The 18,737-nt window shown below is 46.3% G+C and overlaps 2 protein-coding genes across 12 annotated transcripts in view; both read left to right on the top strand.

Moving 5' to 3' along the window:
- Positions 1-4,067, top strand: part of myt1lb (myelin transcription factor 1-like, b) — a 78,745-nt gene extending 74,678 nt beyond the window's left edge. For 7 of the 10 annotated variants that reach the window (XM_018732986.2, XM_018733026.2, XM_018733044.2 and 4 more), the window contains 2 exons: positions 2,234-2,290; positions 3,732-4,067. In XM_018732986.2, coding sequence (XP_018588502.2) covers positions 2,234-2,290; positions 3,732-3,872 — 198 coding nt within the window. In that variant the 3' untranslated portion in view covers positions 3,873-4,067. The remainder of the gene's footprint in view (positions 1-2,233; positions 2,291-3,731) is intronic. The other 3 variants (XM_018733020.2, XM_018733034.2, XM_018732994.2) reach the window with 1 other exon arrangement.
- A 4,609-nt stretch (positions 4,068-8,676) lies between these two features.
- pxdn (peroxidasin) overlaps positions 8,677-18,737 on the top strand; it is a 44,145-nt gene continuing 34,084 nt past the window's right edge. For both annotated transcript variants that reach the window (XM_029258452.1, XM_029258451.1), the window contains exon 1: positions 8,677-8,883. In XM_029258452.1, the coding sequence (XP_029114285.1) occupies positions 8,714-8,883 (170 nt within the window). In that variant the 5' untranslated portion in view covers positions 8,677-8,713. The remainder of the gene's footprint in view (positions 8,884-18,737) is intronic.

The following is an 18,737-nucleotide window of genomic DNA, read 5'->3' as shown; positions in this document are numbered from 1 at the left end:
AAAACTCTATCGCTCTTACGAAAAACACTTTAGGACAGTGTATCAGCTGTCTTTACCGGGGTAATGTCTCATGTCTTTACCGCTGTTAATGGATTAGAGCGGGGTGTCTTTGGGTAGAATTATCGATTTTTGGAAAACGTGCAGACAAGCACGTGTACAGACACACGGGTTCAATGGGCTGCTCAGAGGTCTAGAACAGCATCAGAAACGATCACCCTCCCTCTTCAAAGTTTACTGTGTGACTCTGTCTTCTCTTCAGTGCTGCAAGTCCCTGTGTGTAGTATCTCAACATGGCAATATTGCAGTATGACATCTCTGTTGATCAATGTTGGGTTGTCTCGTTCCAAAGAAAGAAGCAAGAACAGTTAAAGTGAAAATTGGGCTCGTCTGTCAAACTTTCATGGGTTTTCATAGCACATGCGATGTTCTGTTATGTTTTGTAACTGCAAGTCCGTATGTAACTGTGGTATTTTGAAGGCATGACGAGACAAAAAAACAGCTTTTTTCCATATGCATTCATTTTAATTTTTTTCCTTATGTTCCTAAAAATTTAGAAACAAAGAAAAGAGTGGAGAAAAGTAACAGGACAGGTCCAGTAAAGCAGAACGGGGACCCAGTTCCATCCACAAAGTGCAAAATAACTACAGCAACTGAACACAAAGTCAATGTGTAGAGGGACACCTGAGTAACAGGGGGACAGGAACTTTTCCCAGCTGTCGCTGCTAGATCTCTATATACCTGTAATGTAGGTGTGAACATCGACATCAATAAAAGCTTTCTTTGTTAAGATAGGGTGTGTCTTGCTGTGTTGGCACAGCTTTGAGGTCGTAGTTTTCGTAAAGCCATCACAAGGGTGGCAGAACAGTTACTCTTAACAGTACTCTTATTATTATTATTATTATTAGTTTGGTTCTCTGAATTTCACACCTTTTTAGCTGGTATTAAAACTGCCTACTCTTGATAGAGAGCACAGCTGAAGCTCTTGTGCGTTGGTAAATTCCAGGATTGAGGTCAAGTTAGGGTTAGGATTGTCTGGCGTTAGCCCGCCCAAAGGAAATATTTATTATCTGTTATTGTTATTATTTAATCATTTATCTGACGCTTTTCTGTAGTACAGCTTCAAATGTTAGGTCTGTACTGTAAGCAGCTTACAGTGATTCACTCATTTGTATAACTGTGCATTTTTACTGCAACAGTTCAGGATAAAGACCTTGATTAATGGTAAAAAACAGCAGGAAGAGGGATTTGAACCCTGTTCCCATGGGTATAAGGCAACGGTGCTAACCACTACGCCACCTGCTGCTTACGCTCGTCCTGAAGGGCACCAAGTGCCGTTGAGTGCGTACAGACAGCGGTCGACTGGGCAGGGTGCGTACGTGTGCTCGTCCCCCAACTAATATCTCACTACTTTACAGATTCTCTGTGTATTTCCAAATACATAACTAGTGTAAGTGTAAGACAGCGATTATTATAACCAATATTTACCTGGTGCCTGTTTCCAAGGCAACTTGCTGCGTTACAATTATTTTCCCATTGTCACAGCTGGGTAGTTTTTACTGTGTCAATTCAGGATAAGCACCTTGATCAAGGGTCCTAGAGCAGGGTGTGGATTCAAATGCAGATCCAAAGCAAGGGCTTTAACAACTCTGCCCCCCTGCTGGCCCCAAAATGAGGAGAAGATTCCTGCAGGCATAAGGTGAGGTTCAAAGAGGTAATGAGGCGGAGGAAGGATCCCGGGGTGTCCCTCTCGCATTGCTCCCGTGTTCAGTTGGTCATGTGCCTCATGCAGACTAATACCATCCTATGTGAGCGTATCTGCTGAAGCTCCCTGCCGAGAGCCCCAGCCGTAGGGTAGCGTCGACGCACCGCCGCTGTGTCCGATCCGGCTTGAGAAACAAAGTCGGCGTCTTAAGGTGTCCTTAGACCTCATTCGAGTTGGCTGACCGGCGTCAGGAGAGCGCGAGCCGTAACGGCCGCGATGACCCTGAGCGCCTGGCGAGCCGGGGACGCGACCCCGCGTTTTGGTGTCACTTGCCTGTTTATGTCCTTTCTTTGTTTCTGTATCTCTTTACAGATTTGTTTGCTTTCGATAGATGCTCTTGATACTCTGTATATGACAAGCCCCCCCATCTCCCCCACCCGGAGGTCCAAAACGACCCCTCCCCCCTGAGATGTGAACAGATCACCTTGTGTACAGCAGGCTAATAGACCTTTGTTTACGCCTCTCCCATAGAAACCATCGCCCCACAAAGAAGCGCCCATTAGAAATAACAGCTGTTTACACCAGAGAGTAAGAGAAAATAATTTTCATAGTCTAATTATCCTTTTTTTGCAATTGAATTTGTCCTTTAAATCTCTATGTTTCGTATATATTTATATATTCATCTCTATCTATGTACTGTACATCAGAGTTGCTTTTAAATTGTTGCTTTTACCATGTAATGCTCTTTTACCGCAGATTTGGTCAGTATCGGGCAGCAGTGTACGTACATTTGAGCGCCAGCTCTTATTGGTCAGGATAAATGCAAATTTAAATTTCCGCCGCACGCATATGCCAGCATTACGAATAAATGAGAGACAGACGGCGAGCGCCGCAACACAGGAGCTCTGAGTTGCGCTTCCGTTAAGAGCGTCGCAGCGGCTCAGAGGTCTAACGGCAGACCGCCCCCACCCCCCCCCACGCAGTTATTTGCCATCACTGTTGAGTTTGCGTTTCCATCCGCCATGCATGCTCGCTGCAGTGTGTCTGTCACCATTCCGGCGCGATGCTCCAGACACCCGACAGCAGGCCCATCAACGGATTCTGTTGCACCTCTCTTGTTTATTTCCCCTCACGAGGGCTTCTTTTCCCAATCATCACAACCAGCCACCCGACACGGCCTCCATCCCCCCCCCCTCCAAAGGACCCTCTCTGTACTCACCTTCTCATCACCTATGAATGGAAAAAGCTTGTTTTAAAGGGACGTTCTGCTAGGACAGGACTTGCCTGGTGACCGTAGCTCCGAACGCATGCATGTTTAAATCGCACCCGTGATCCCGTGTGTCGCATTACAAACGCGCGTTTCTACCTTCCTGCGTGATACTTGTCATTTAATAGCGGATATTTTCGTCCCGTCGAGACATTTCCTGCAGCTGATCTCACTTTACGGCTGACGAGGAGATGTTTGCGTACTTATTTAAATGGCCTTGGTAAATGTGGACGTTCCGTGATGCCGTGCGCGTCACGAAGGTAACGTGAAGGGACAGTCAAAGGTGCGAGGGCGCGCCTTTGGATGATTCCGAATGCCGTGAAAGAAACAGACTTTATAGGCGAAGAGTCCGGATGCCCGACCCCATCGTTGGCGTAGCCCCCCTCCCCCCCGACTCGGTTCGCCTCGCGGAGAACGTGAAGTCGCATGACCCCGTGTGTGTTGTCATGACAACCGTGTGGCCATTCTCTCCTGGATGTGGACCCCATTGCATGACATGTCTCTCTCTGCCTGGATCACCCTCCCCCCACACCAGACAGGAAGCGGACCCCCCCCCCCTCCCCGCTTCCCGTCCGAAAACACGCACACGCACACGAAGAGACACGCGCAACGTAGCCTTTTAAGACCAGTGTGCCGTTCTGACTGTTTGTGTACCGTTAGAAGTTGTGGAGTTGAGATGGTGTGTCGTGGTGACGTGGTGTGTGATGGCCCCCGGCGTCCAGCGCGCCCGCCTAATCCTGCCGTCTCTGCGATGTCCCGCAGGAGCCGATAAGCGAGCAAAACTTTGACGCTTACGTGACGACGTTGACAGACATGTACACAAACCAAGAGCAGTACCAGAGCCCGGAGAACAAGGCTCTGCTCGAGAACATAAAGCAGGCTGTGCAAGGAATCCAGGTGTAGCCACCGGGGCCGCCGGAGAAACTGCTGCTCGGGCACGAGCAAAACAAACAGCATCGCCGACGACCGACAAACAAAGAAACAAAAACTAAGAAAAAAAAAAAAGGGATGTCTGGTGGTTTGCTGCTGTAATTTATCAGACAGTGTTCAAAAGGTGTAATTTCTGTTTAAAGAAAAAAAAAGTGTTATGCTTACAAAACTTCATAATGTTTTGTTCTTTTTTTTTTTTGGTTTTTTTTTTGTCTTGCTTTAAAAAAATAGTTGACAGCAGACTAGTTTTGGAAAACATTCACATTTTGTACGTTTTCATATGAGCTGACCTAGTGCGATGTAATGTTTATAGCTGCTACTGTCTGCACATTTTAGTGTATATTTCTGAGCAGTGAGCTGAACAGTGGAGAACACAGGTTCCTTTCGATGACTGTCGGCGGCAGGGAAGCAGACGGGCGCAGAAACGCAGCGAGAACACAATTTTTAAACATCTTTTTTCCTCCTCGGATGATTTTATGGGATTTTAAAACCGATGTTTTGTGTGAAGATTGTTAAATAGCAAGACTTGGTTGTAAATTGCTTTATTTTTTAACGATGCTTGAAAAAAAAAAAAAAACAACTTTTGTCTTTTGTTAAAAAATGGTCTGTATTGGTTCGGTGGGGGCACTTAAGAAAAAAAAAAAAAAAACAGACGGCAATGTATATGGAAAGAACCTGACTTGATGTATGAATGTTACAGTTTTATTATAAACATCATGACACGGAAACTTAATGGTGGAAATCCCAGTATCTAGAAAGGACTATTTTATGACGTTTAAAAATGAAAAAAAAAAAAAAAAGAAAAAAAAAAAAAACAGTTGGCATTCTGTGTTGTTAGATTCCCATTGTCATTTAGTCGATAAGTATGTGATGTTCAATGGCAATAGAAAAATCTAGGCATCATTCTGACATTCGCATCAGTTCTTTTCTTCAAGTTTGGATCTTCAGTAGCTAGAATCAGACAATATTTCAGCAATATTTAAAGACAAAATCACATATTTATAAATATGGGATGCAATCTTCATAAACAGTTTGGGTATATGCAATTTCTTATTTATAGGCATAGTGGAAACAAATGAATCTTTTTACTATATGTAAAATATTAATTTTTATATAAATCTTTTAATACAAAAAAAATACATTTTAAAAAGTGAAAACATGGACATTCAGTTTAAATGAAAGATGCTTTATGAGTTTGACTTCCTTTATGTACAATTTTGCACAGGATCACCTTAGTTTCCATGTTTTGATGTTTTTACAGAAACTAAAGCAGTACAAGAGAGCCTAACATGAGGAAAAAAGGGGTTTTTGTAAAGACAAAAAAATATATATAGTTTATGAGAGCGGGACTAACAGGGTCACTGTCCCCACTTATGTGCCAGAAGATTATTTGCACTTGTGCTGTAGATATAAACTGACATGCGGAGGTGTGCAATTTCCAGGGGTACCTGCGGAACACGACTGGGACGTCAAACTGCTTGGAGGCACTGTAGAAAATCAAACAGAATCACTGATGGAAACTACAGGGAATTCAAATCTGAAATAATGATAATAATAACAATTATTATTATTATTATTGAATCAGTAATAATACGAATTTACACCCTTGTTTTATTTCCTTTGATTTTCGGTATTTGCTATGGACAAGGAATTAAGATGATAATAATAATAGTAGTAATAATGAAAATGATAAAGGAATCATCCCAGCAGCACTTTATACCTAATCACTGTACAAAATGATAAATGGATAAATGAATAAATGAAAATAGTGGAAAAAAAAGGACTCGAGTTTCCCCAACGGAATCAATGGCTGGGAAATGAACTCTGTAGTGAAACTCCGGGGCCGTGCCGAGCCACGTCTCCATGGCCTCCACTTTCTGTTGTGCTATTAGTTGTAGCTACCATGTTCAGAACTGCCTTTTTGAGAGCTAACGCAAAGGTGCTTGTCGTTTACCTTCTCCCGTATCGTACTCCTCCCCCGTCCTCTTTTAGGACCCCCCATCCCTCCCCCGGCCCCATCCCTCCATGACGGCATTAGCTTCTCCTCCACAGCATCGTGTCTGCAGCTTTTTGCCAATATAGTAACGCTTTCAGTAGAGTAATAGCTAGTATTGGTTTTTGAATTAATTATCGTTATCAGTACAATGGAAAGGGAATTTAAGCACAAACCTGCTGCTCATCTACTGTTCTTACATAATATCGAATTTAAAAAAAAAAAAAGTTATCTGTGACTATTTACATAGGGAACACAAAGAGGTGTCACATATTAGACTGCTGAATTTTCATATAAATTATTGTGAATTCATCAGAGTTTATTTATTCTAACTTATTCATTTGGAGGTTGATTTAAGTAATCATTAATAAAACAGGATTTTGTATAAACTATTGTGCTCTCTGTGGAACTGAAGTTTAATTTATTTTTGTACTACACGGCATGGATTTGTTGACATTTTAATTTTGCTATAAATGTGTGGGATCACAAGTTGCTGTGATATTTCATTTTTAAATTGTGAACTTTGTACAATTTTTGTCATGCTGGATGTTGACACATCTTACTCTGAATAAAGAAAAATTGTGTTGCCACAGGCCCTGTGTGTGTGATTTGTGCCCAGTGGCCCTGGGGAACGATATGGATACTAATCTCTGTTCATGCATGAACTGTCATATGTGTGTAGGAAACAAAATCCCATGTTTCTCTGAGCATCACACTTCTCAAATGGGCGGTACATCAGCAACCAAAAGGAATTTACTCCATTTATCCCATTTACCTCATTTCCACTTGGCTACCATGTGTATTCACATGCCTGGATTATTGGAGGTATCAAGAAGATTAAGGCAAAACAGTGCACAGGGATCAAGGTGATGGGGCAAAGGTGTTGGAATCAAGATGATAGGGTTACAATGGAGAGCAGAAGAGGATGGTGTGAAGGTGATGGAGTCAAGATGATGGAATCAAAACAGGCGTCAAAGTGCTGGGAGTCGAGATGATGGGGTGAAGTTGATGGAGCCAAGATGACGGGGTTACAATGGTGGGTTCAACATGATGGAGACGAGGTGATGGGAGTCAAGAGGGTGGTGATCAATGATGATGCATTGAAAACTAGGATCAAGATGGTCTGGTCAGGAAAATGCGGTGAGGATGAAAGTGTAAAGACAGTGGCATCAGTATAGTGGAGTCAAATGATGGAGTCCAGATGGTGGGATCAAGATGCCCATCTTGACACAACCATCTTGATCCCACCATCAAGTAAGATCGTATGACCAAGATAATAGCATCAGAATGGTGGGGTCAAGACCGCACATGGATCGGTGGATACACACGGGCTGTATGTGGGTTACATGGCAGTCTGTATCCAGAAGTGAATGAGCATTTTATGGTAAGAAGTAGCCCAACCTCATCTGCCAAATAAGATGCTGAATTCAAATTCTTTGATCATGGGGATTTCATGCTACTCACACATACACGCACTGTCTGAAACCACTTGTCTCACGTGGGGTTGTGGCGAGCCGGAGCCTATCCCAGCAACACAGGGCGCAAGGCTGGAGAGGTAGGGAGGGAGGGGACACACCCAGGACAGGACACCAGTCCGTCGCAAGACACCCCAAGCGGAACTTGAACCCCAGACCCACAAGAGAGCAGGCACAGGCCAAACTTGGTGCGCCACCACACCCCCTCTGCTACTCTTTGGTGTAAAATTGTGGACACAGACATTAACGTACTGAGCAAGAGTAAAAAAAAAAAAAACACAAAAATATGCCCAGCCAGAAATGGCTGTAGGGTCATACAGTATTAAATAAATGTGTCTGAGATTAGCCTTTTTGGCAAACGTGGGGTATATGTACATTTTCATTTATTCATTCAATTGTCACTTCTCTCCAATGCAATTTACAGTGAATACTATGCATTGTCTAACATATTTGCATCCATGGTGAAATGCAGGTACAAGGATAAATATCCCTGTAATAACAAATAGTTCATAGTTTTTACTTCAGTGATGTTAGAACCAAAGAGACCCTGGAATGAAGTGCTTTTACATGTTTGTACAATTACCGTGGCACATGGTACTGTACTGTTTTTCAACTCTGAATTGCATTTTCCACATAACACCACCAGGGGGCGCCACAGTACTCCTTATGAAATGATCACGGTTCGGTGCATATCGTCATTATGGTTCATTTGTGATTCATTCCTGGAGCTGTTTTAATATACAAAACTCCGTAGATGTTTGTATGTTCATTTTCAGAATTTGACAACACAGCTCTTACATTTTTGCTCTAAATATCAAGCAATAAAACTTGGAAAAATCATGAACTTTTTGACAATAAGAGAGCAAAGCGGGCTCAACCCATCATTTTCCATATCGTATGTCATGCTATGCTAAAACAGTTGTGAGAAAAGGTATTAATTAAAACAGGAAAATACATTATTCCAAATGCATCCATTCCATTGCATTTTGCTTGTTTTCGGATCATTTCGGATCATGTTTGTGATGAATTGCTACGATATAAATGAAATTTTGCGACAGCGCATTAGCTCTCGCTTTTATTTTAATTTTGTCGTGACATTGTCATCCTAGCGTTGCATTCAACTGCGCTTCCCACGACACCGGAATCGTTGAACGAGGACTGTCGGAATGCGCCGCATAATTAATGCAACCGCTCGCCTGCTGATTGGCTCGCTTCCTTCTTGAATATGTATGTGGGCGAGCGTGGCCCCGCCTTGCCCCGCCTCGCCCCGCCCCCACCAGTCCCCGGCGCGAGCTGGGCTCATTCGGCGAGCGGGGCGCAGGGCTCGCGGTACGTTTTTCGTTGCGATGGCCCCGTCCTCCTCCTTCCTCGTGCTGACGGTACTCCTGGTGGCCGTGGGCGGCCCACGCGTGGCCCTCTCGTGCCCGAGCCGCTGCCTGTGCTTCCGCACCACGGTCAGATGCATGCATTTGATGCTGGAGAGTGTACCTGCCGTGTCGCCGCAAACCACCATCCTGTGAGTACCGCACCGCACCGCACCGCACGCGCCGCACCGCTGGGGTTGCTGAGCTGCACCCTCACCCTGTGTGTGAAAAATGATCTTAACGTATTCCCCCCCCCCCCCCCCAACTTATCGCCTTCCCGGTATAAGTCTGAAAAGTTGTCCTTTATTGTTAATGACTGAAAAGTCACGACTGTCCTTGATTCGGCAAAAAAAACTTTCTTGTAGTTTTTTCTTTCTTACACTCCCTTACTTTCGTTGCATTTGATTATGTTTGTAATTTGCAGACTCTCCCTTACTCGTGCTGTTTGGTCGCTTGTGCCTAGCAGACACTCCCTTACTTGTGCTCCGTTTTGCTGATTTCATGGGTACTTTGCAGACGCTCCCTCGCTATGCTGCTTTTGTGTCCTCCTCAGCATCACCCGCGGCCGTGTCATTTTTGATACTCTTTGGATAGTGTTCAGAAAATCCGTTTTGACCACATTCACGGTTCCATGCTTGGTTTCTCATGGGTTTTGCACGAACACATCAAACAGCTTCTCCTTCTGTAATGGATGGTGACCGTAGGGCCACCTACTTTGTAACAAAGTGAAATTAGCAGCAATTACTGTATTATAAAGAGAAGCAAGGTGGCGCAGTGAGATACAGCGGAAGACGACCATTGGGTGGCACAGAAGAGACTTTAAATTCAAGTCACCATGGAGAACCAGGCGATGAGGACACAGTGACCCTGGAGGTGTTTCGGTTATAGGAAGGCACGGTGCGGTTCACCCCCAAGGAACTGCCGCTTAAAGGACCGCGTTTGGACAGGATCTCCACGAAGATGGAGGGAGCTCGGTGTGGCCGTGTAGGACGGATGGACGGATTTTTGTTCGCTGGAGCTTCAGACCGAACTGGGTGTTAAAATGAATGAGCCACGGGGACGACTTGTGGTCACAAGAAGTCATACCTATGGACGCCATGCCATGATAATTTGTTCTAGTGATTTGCTCCTGGATCAGTAATTTGCCTCAATTTGTGATATTTTGTTCAGACCCAACATTTGTGTCCAGTGTAGGCCAATCTGGTTACTGTTGATGATGACATCATAATGAATGACATCATAGAATCCATGAATGACATCACAGATTGTCACCATATGACTGCTGTCCAATATCCTGGCAAGCACTTACTAGAGATGCAGTACAAAGCTGACATTTCCTGGGACAAGAGCATCAACTCAGTAAAAGTTGAGCAGTAGGTGGTCGCACTGAGCTGTTACCAGTATTAATTTTTCACTTTTCTCCAAAGTGATGTCGGTCATTATGATGTCGTTTGCCAGATGCCACTGTTTTGCTGGTGCACAGCACTCAAATTGCTGCTTTTAGAGTGCAGAGCCAAATATGAAATACATAGATATTCATATCAGATGGTGTTGGTCTCATTTATGTAGCTATCAGGAAAGAGATGGGTTTGAGACCCATTATGAATGCTGGCAGGGATACAGCAGCTCTTGAGGGGTAGAGGTGGTTGACTCCACCATTTCAGGAGCAAGACTGAGAACCGGAACTAAGTAATCAGCCCAAACCTTGGCGTTCATCACGCGCAGCCCCACCCCCAGCTTTCAAATAACGTTCTCCTGAACGTCTGGGCTCGTGAAGGCCTCCATTGAGAGCCGAGACCCAGCGCACTCCACGCTCCCAATTAGACGTCCTCACGTACGCAGACATCTGCTTGTTCAACTCGAACCCTTCGCACGCTGGATTTTCTCCTCTCCTGTATCGATGCCACGCACACAGAGAAGGTGACTATTTGACAACAGCCAGGGTGGCGGTGAAAGTACACGCGCATGCGGAAAGCAGGGTCATTGGTGTTCTTCGTGCCCACAGGGTCTGACTCGAACCACTTGTCGCTTGGCCCCGGAGGAGCGTGTTGCAACCTGAGCGGGGCTGCTCGTCATGCGGCTGACTTCGGGTTATTGTCACGTACACATTCTTGCGCCCCCCCCAACACCCCAGCGGACTGGAAGGACCGAGTCCGTTCCCTTCGACACAGATGCAGTTTCCTTCAAACAAAGTGTCAGTAATGCTGATGGAATGAGTGCGACTGCTGTTCGCCAAGCCTGAAACGGGATTGTTGGAGTTTTTGCGGTTGCTCCGCTGGCCCAAAGCGGGGAGGGGGTGCGTTTTCTGGAACGAGCAGGAAAATGTATGGCGTTTTTGTGAATTGCTCCGGATGTGACATGTCTTTGCTCGGGGTGGCCTTTTTCACTCGGCGCTGAAGGACCGCGAAGGTCCCCGGTCGCAGCGAGCCAACTGGGATGGTCCTGGGAGGTAACGGGAGGTGCTTCCCCCTCTCCCACCACCCAAAAAACCTCAGCTGTTCTCCCGCTGTTGGACAGCAGCCTCTTTCATGGGTCCGGTGAAGCAATGATGTGTGTAATTTGTTGCCCTTGAGCAGTTGGCGTCTTTGCGGCCGTGTAGACCCCCCCCCCCAGCGCGGGATTCGGCCGGGGGACCGACTTCAGTCTCCCGAGGCGTTCGCCCAGGGTGTTCCCGTACTCTCGTCGCGTTTGTTTGCTTGCGTGTTGTGTTGCCGAAATCCGGGAAGCGGCCGCAGGTCACAATGACACGTTAAGGTCCCGTTCTGGCAGCGCGGTGCGGTACAGGCGTATTGTAATTGATTTCCGTGGCAGCAGCACGGCTCTGGAGTCATAAACTCTCTTCCTTTGTTTCACTGCGTTTTTCCCATCTGGAAGGAGAATTCTTCCTGCCCATGTAGGCTCTGTTTTCATTTAATTAATCCTCCCCCCCCCCAGCATTATTTTCTAATGCAGTCACCTGGATGCCTATTTCTCCCTCTTTTTTTTTTTTTTTTGCTCAGCTTTTCTTCATACCTTTTCCAGCTGTTGTCTCACAGGACGCTGGTTTATACATAAACTGCTCACTTTACCGCTCCTCCTTTGGTGGGATTTCCGTGGCTGGAAGAGCGATCGCTTGGCCCCTTTCGTTTCCCCTCCTCTCTGCTACGTTCTGTCTGCGTTTCACAGATTTGCCTTTCTCTTTTCGTCAGCTGCCTGGTTATTGTTTGTACCATCTGTGTAATCTCTGCTGTGGTTTTTAGATGGTGATCGGAGGAGCTCCCCGGTACTTTAACCGCAGCGAAGTCGCAAGTGGGCCGTTATCGCTCTGGTTTATGGCGGTTAACGCTTGGGTTGCGTCTCGTGGCGCGGTTGGCACGGCACGAGCCTTCGCGCACCAACTGCCATATGGATACATGGCTGAAAGTATGCCGTTTGCTAACCGTCTCCAGATGCATAACCACTCGGAGCTCCTCTCTGAGGTTCTCCGAGGTCTCTTTAGGTCAAGGTACGGCTCGTCACACCACCCTCCCCAAGTAACACTGCGGTGACAGTTTCTTCATTCTCTCACTATTCTTTACTTTTTCTGCCCGAATTCCCCCGGAATCGGCTCTTTGGTTTATGTGCCCGATTCTCGTGTGTGTATATATTGTATATAGCTGGATATAAGTACCTGAATGGCTGAGCTAGTGCATCTTGGGGATCACTTTTCCATTGGTTTATTTGAGATGATTTTCTTCTGATGTCCATCCATCCAACTACTGATACGTGGATCGACCCATCCATCCATCCATCCATCGTATTGGTTCCTCTAAGCAACACTTGCAATTCATAGGCATAGAAACCATTTCCCTCGGAAAAAGCAAGAACTGGTTCCGATTAAGCAAGGATTTCATAGAATAAATGTGACATTGTACAGAACGTCATTGGGTGTGACAGTTTACATAATTTAAAGGCGTGCTGTATTTGTGTTTTGGCCACACACGTGAAGTTCTGGGTTTCAGCTCCTCTGCCCCTCAGAGCTGCTGAATCCTTTCCGGCATTCAAAGCAGGTCTCAAAACCGTCTTTCAGACCCACTTCTGTCCCGATCCCGTAACTGCTCCGTGAACTTGAGTCACACCATCTGTCAACATCACCTTCATACAGTATGTCCTATTAATTCTCTCTGCAATATGTGCTGGCAAAAAAGAAAAAACAGCGGTACTAGATGAACTGTGACTTTCGCGTGTTTGTTTCTAAGGCTCTTCATCTTTTGTTTATGCACTTTATTAATCTGTGTAATCATACATAATGCTGCGTTGCTTTGAAGAAAAGTGTCTGCTGAATGAGCAGATGTAAATGTGGGTTTATTTTTATTTATTTTTTAACCCTGATCCGACTGATAGGCTTCTCCTGATGCAGGAAAACTCTTAGTGTCTCACCTGGGCTTTTAGCATCTGTCTTAACCTCGAAGTCTTTCTTCAGCACTAGTTAACATGATAATTGTCTGTAAGTCTGCCATTTCTCAAACCTCCCTCCGTTTTGTGAGCGGTTGAGGGACTGGAGCAATTGTCCTGTCTCAATAGCCCAACGGGGGCTGGGGGTCCACGTCGCCAGGGTACATTTCTAATGGGGCTGCAGGCGCAGAGATGGAGACACCGTTTACAGGACTGGTTTGCGGTCAAGGTTAGTCCTGCAACCTAGGTCAAGAGGGAGATAAGGTGAATTTAATCACCTAGGGAATTTTCCTCCCCCCCAACGATCTGATTTTGTATTTCCCCCCTCTTTTGTGTGGCTGAAGCGGAAGGTTGGGGGTGGTCGGGGGGGGATGCCGTGTGGAATCTGCCGTGGTCAGGCTTTGTCGAGCCCCCATTCTCTGCGGCATTGTGGAATGCCGAGCCAGAAATCCCCCAAAGCTTTGCTAATTTGGGCTGGAAGATTGGAGGCAAGATAGCTGTTGAAAGAGCACCCCTGCGGCCTCTTCCTGTGGCAAACCGGTGGGGAAGGGGGTCCGTCTCTGTCCTCCAGCGACATGGCGTGGTTCGTCACGTCCAGCAGTCTGCACGGTGTTGTCAGTGGTTTCCATGGAGACCAATTCATTTATTAAGACGGCCCAAAAAAAAAAAAAAAAAAAAACGTTTAGAGCCTTTTTCCATATTTCCGGAAAACTCCTTTTAGAAGTTCTCGAACCTCTGCAGCGCCGAAGCCTTTTTCAGAGCCAGGGCAACGCTGTGCTTTCGATTTGGCCTCCGTCAACGGGGCGCAGCGCTTCCTTTGTGAAGAACTCTGCCCAACTCGGCTCGTCTGCGCCGTCTGCTTTCTGTGTTCGCGACGCTCCGCCAGCCGCACGGATGAATATCACATGTCTGTACTGCAGAACACAGTTTGAATTCTTGATTGTTCAGCGAATATTTGTTCCTTATGACCCTCTTATTGCCGGAGACTCCCCGAGTTTATACGCTTGAGTGTGAAATTGAGGTTATGCAGGCTGCTCAGTTTCTTTTAAACGTAATTTTTGTCTTCATTTCAAACATTTTTAATGGAACAAGTCCCCATCAACACCACCCCCCCTCCCCCCCTTAGCAAATGAGATGTCGCTTTTTCCACGGTTAAGAAATAGATCCACATTCCGGTGCAACGGAGGATGTGTTCCAGCTGGGGAACTGCGTTCGCTTAAAATGTCCTGCTTATATTAAAGTAGGTGGTGCCGTGTTGCCTCGGTTAGAGAACAACGAGAGACAATGTTCTTGCGCCAGTGGACGACTCGCTGTCCTTGTCCTACTTTGTGGAAACTGGGACTTAGGCCACGGGCACCACAATCGGTCGTGTCTTTGACTGCGGCCAGGGGTTCACCCCTCGCACCAGCCGGCCCCCTACGACATTTCGGGGCTCTAAAGCGGCCGGTTGCCCGACTCTGCGTCGCAGGGGTCACGCGGGAAAAGAGGCGGCCGGTCAGCAGAGACGGGAGAGACACCCGAGAAGACGGAAGATCCAGTCCAGCAGGGCTTTTAGTCCAGTGCCAGTTGACGTTGTCATCCATCAACCTGGCATGTTTTGGCTGTGCTGCTGGGAGCTGGTGAGAAATGCATTCTGGGAGTCAGCTCTTGGACTGGGCCTTGGAGAAACTTGGCCGATGGCGCTGTGTTGACCGTGGACCACCTAAGGAAGAAATGACTTTCGTGTCAAGGGTTTGAATTTGTTACAGGTTCTTGAATCTGCTGCTGATGTCTTGAATTTGCTCGAAAAGACATTTCACGTTTCTGTTGGCGACGCAGTAGATCATAATAAAGCGCCGGAGTGCAGGACTTCCATCGTCATTGTAACCTGGGGAAATAAAAGGAACAGTCCTGGCCATTGTTGGGTCTTGAACGCTTTCGCAACGTTGTTCATGATGTGCAGCTTGGGAACGTCTCACCACGAAACAGAGCTGTTTGTAGATTTAGAATTATATCCTACCCTCAAAATTACCAGTGTCTGTCATGTTTGTGTTACCCCCCCTTCCAGGAATGCAATACTTTTTTCCAGATATAAAAGACTATCGTTTCCCTCTAATCTACACACTTTGTGTTTGAACTCGCAGCATTCAGACGTTTGAGAACGAAGACTGTAAATCTGAGATTCTTAAGGTCCAGTCATGTGATCTCGATCTTTCGCGTCTGTTTTTGCCCTTAGAACAAAACGTAATTTACAGCATTTGAAATGTTAGAACAGCTGACATCATTTGACCCAAACATTTTCATGTTTCCTAACTTGAGTTTGAGCAAACTTGTGCGGTGCTGAGGTGTGACTCCGAATCTCGCCTTGTTTGGAGAGCGAATGTTGGCAGTGCTCCACAGTGAGAAAGAACTGTACATGTGGGCAGCATGTTGGTTTAGGCGCTACATCATCAGGTAAGAGTTGAACTCTTGACACTGCTTATTTTGCAGAGCTAATATCTTAGTAACCAAACAATCGAGAGCCACAGTGTCCATTTCTTCAGCTCTGTGTAACTTTCAGCCAAGGCAGTTGGGTCATAGTTGACTCCTCTCCTCAGCATCGTAAACATGTTGCTTTTATCCAATGTGGCATTTTGAATGTTTTCTCTAAATATAACCTTAGTCAAGCTGTTGGTTGTTGATGTTCTTCTTCTTAACATGGTGTAGGTTTGAGCTTTGGGAGGTTAGTAGTTTCTAGTCATTGTAGATGTTCCGTCCTTGCGTGGGTGTCCGGAACTTGGAAAGTTAGAGGCCCCGTGAGCCTCCGTACAGTTTTATGCCCACGTGGCCTGTAACGGTAAGGTGACTCCTCCTTGAGAAAATATTTTTCTTGTCCAACAAGCTGCAGTGGTGGAGCACTTACCAGGAGTACCAGGAGGTTCGTCGTTCCGGCCTTGAAAACGCTCAATCAGGAACTCCTTGGGCTCGTGCCACAGAGCTTATTTTCTCTATTTAACATTCTTGCTCACTCTTCCAAGTATGTAATGAGGCTTTTTGGCCTGGGCCAAAGTGTAGTAGATGTCACAAATCAAAACTGACTCCTGCAGAATTTGCTTCTAGCCTGCTTGAGTGGCACTTTGCCTACTTGGCACACGCTTTGGGGATTTATTAGCTGCTGTGAATTGCTCTACCCCCGGGGATGTTACCATCCCCACATCCCAGACATTTGCTGCTATCTGACAGATGATCTTTAATCTGCCCGACGTGTTGCAGCTGTTGTCGAGGAAACGGCTGAAATATGACCCTGCGTTGAAAGGAAGACTCAGCCAAGTGTGGTCCCCTATTAAGGCACCTCCTAATTGACATGGGAAACCTCTGACTTGGTCCATGTTGACAAATGGGAGCAGAGAATGGGGGATGCCGTAGCCTTCATTTGTCAAGACCTTCTTCCACTCTTCCGCCCGGAGCAAATAAGTGCTGAAGTTTTATCACTCTTGAAGCAGGCTTGGATCCTACCCTTGACTCCGACACTATGCCATGCTCGATAATGAAGCTTGCAATGTTGATGCAGGCCGTAGGCGAAAGCAGGAATGTCCCTCGTCTGAGCAGATGTCTCATCCGGTTGTCGTGTCTCACCGAGGTGCTGCTGTTGGCCCCGGTACATAGTCAACACTCATAAATTTTTCCCCGAACCCACTTATTGACACCGGCCTGGGCACAAAGCCAAAACTCATTGCTTGCATCCGAGTCTTTTCTTGACCTTTGGTTTTCGAACGCGATCTTTCGTTGTCCCAGGGGTGCCAGTGGACTCGACAAAGCCATATGTGGCTGTGATGAAGCTTGCCGCTATGGAAGCCGTGACTCACTGGGTTCTCTGGATCGCGCCAGTCAAAGCTTTCCCATACAGGAGGGTGTGGGGAGTTCAGCCTTACACTCCCGGGTGCTTGGTTTGTGTGAGGAAGCCTAAATGTTGTTGAGAAAAGAGGGCCACCGTTGTAACTATTCAGCTCACCTTAGCCCTCCTCTCTACCTGGTTCCATCCCCAGGTTCTTCCACCTCTTCGTCTGCGATCTTCCATGTCCAACCCTGTACAGACTGGACTAACATCCAGAACTTAGGCATGCAAAATCCCGAATATTTCTTTACATAGCTCAAACAAAATGTTGACACAAATGCCTGGGCTAACAGTAAATATTGATTTTAATCTTGAAATATCTATGGCTTTGCTCCTTTTTTTTCCAATCCTTCACACTGTCGGAACTTGCCGAGTGGGACGAAGGTTTGCGCTTCAGGAAAACAAACGAGATCAGTCCAGAAGATTAAGTATCTCACCGCCACATCATGAGGCTCATTGTTACTCTTTCCATTTTGTTGGTCCATTTGATCAGATAGTGGGCAGATGGCAGGTGTTTATCAGACTGCTTTGCTTCTAGCCACTTATATGAAGATCTACTCACTGGCCATTTTATTAGGTATACCTAACTTAACGTGCAGCTCAGTCCCCTCCGTAGTGAGTCAGTCACATGGCTGGAGACTCGGTATATGAAGTATGGAGACAGCATCAAGAGGTTCATTTACTCTTGAGATGATTGTTGGAATAGACGAGACGTGTGATCGAAGTGACTTTGAACGTGAGATGATCATTGGTTCCAGCTTCTCAGAAACTACCACCATCTTGGGATTTTTGCACACAAAATGTTAAGCGCATCCAGAGAATGAGTGGACATCTTTTACCTCAGGATGGTTCAACAATCGTGGCAATACTTTCACTCCGATGGGCTGCACAGTTCTCAGTTCTGAAGCAGATGGAATGTCTTTGGGCTGAGGTGGAATGTGACGTTAGCAGAAGAAATACAACACCAAAAAAGTCTGTAGAAACTGAGAAGATGTGAAGCTATCGTGGACCAGGATCCCTGTGGAATGTGTCCAGCTATTTGCTATTGAATTCAACCTATTTTTGAGGCAAAAGGTACTATGCAGGTGTACCTAATAAAGTGGTCAGTGAGCATATCACATTACCTTCAAGCACACACACACATTTTCTGAACCGCTTGTCCCATACGGGGTCGCGGGGAACCGGAGCCTACCCGGCAACACAGGGCGTAAGGCCGGAGGGGGAGGGGACACACCCAGGATGGGGCGCCAGTCCGTCGCAAGGTACCCCAAGTGGGACTCGAACCCCAGACCCACTGGAGAGCAGGACCCGGTCCAACCCACTGCGCCACCGCACCCCCCTCTACCTTCAAGCACCAGGTAGAAAATTTTCCAGAATTTGTTCAGGAGAGATGCTGGACATCATAAGCTTCACGACTAAAGTGGGCGTTGTGGTTGTGGACGTGGGATCTGGACCCCAGATGCCCTCAGTCTCCAGATTTCCATATGAGCCTGTGGTTGGCGAAGAGTGGATTCATGTCCCCATGTCAACGGATTGTTGTGCTGTATCCAGAAGCTCTTCTCCCTTTGCTGTGTGTGGGGGGGGGTGCTTTAATCATTCTCGTGGGGCTGAATCATGCCCCCCACACCCCTGAAGTTTCCACATAAACACGTCAGCTGTTTTTAGGATATGTTGTGCTGAAAAGATGCATTGATGTTTTGCCTTGGTTTGACTCTCATTTTGTTTTGGCTGAATGGGAAT

Source organism: Scleropages formosus, chromosome 15 (genome assembly GCF_900964775.1).
Source record: "Scleropages formosus chromosome 15, fSclFor1.1, whole genome shotgun sequence".
Lineage (NCBI taxonomy): Eukaryota > Metazoa > Chordata > Actinopteri > Osteoglossiformes > Osteoglossidae > Scleropages > Scleropages formosus.
The sequence above is the reverse complement of the archived record's forward strand: the minus strand, read 5'-3'. Positions and strand labels throughout refer to the sequence as shown.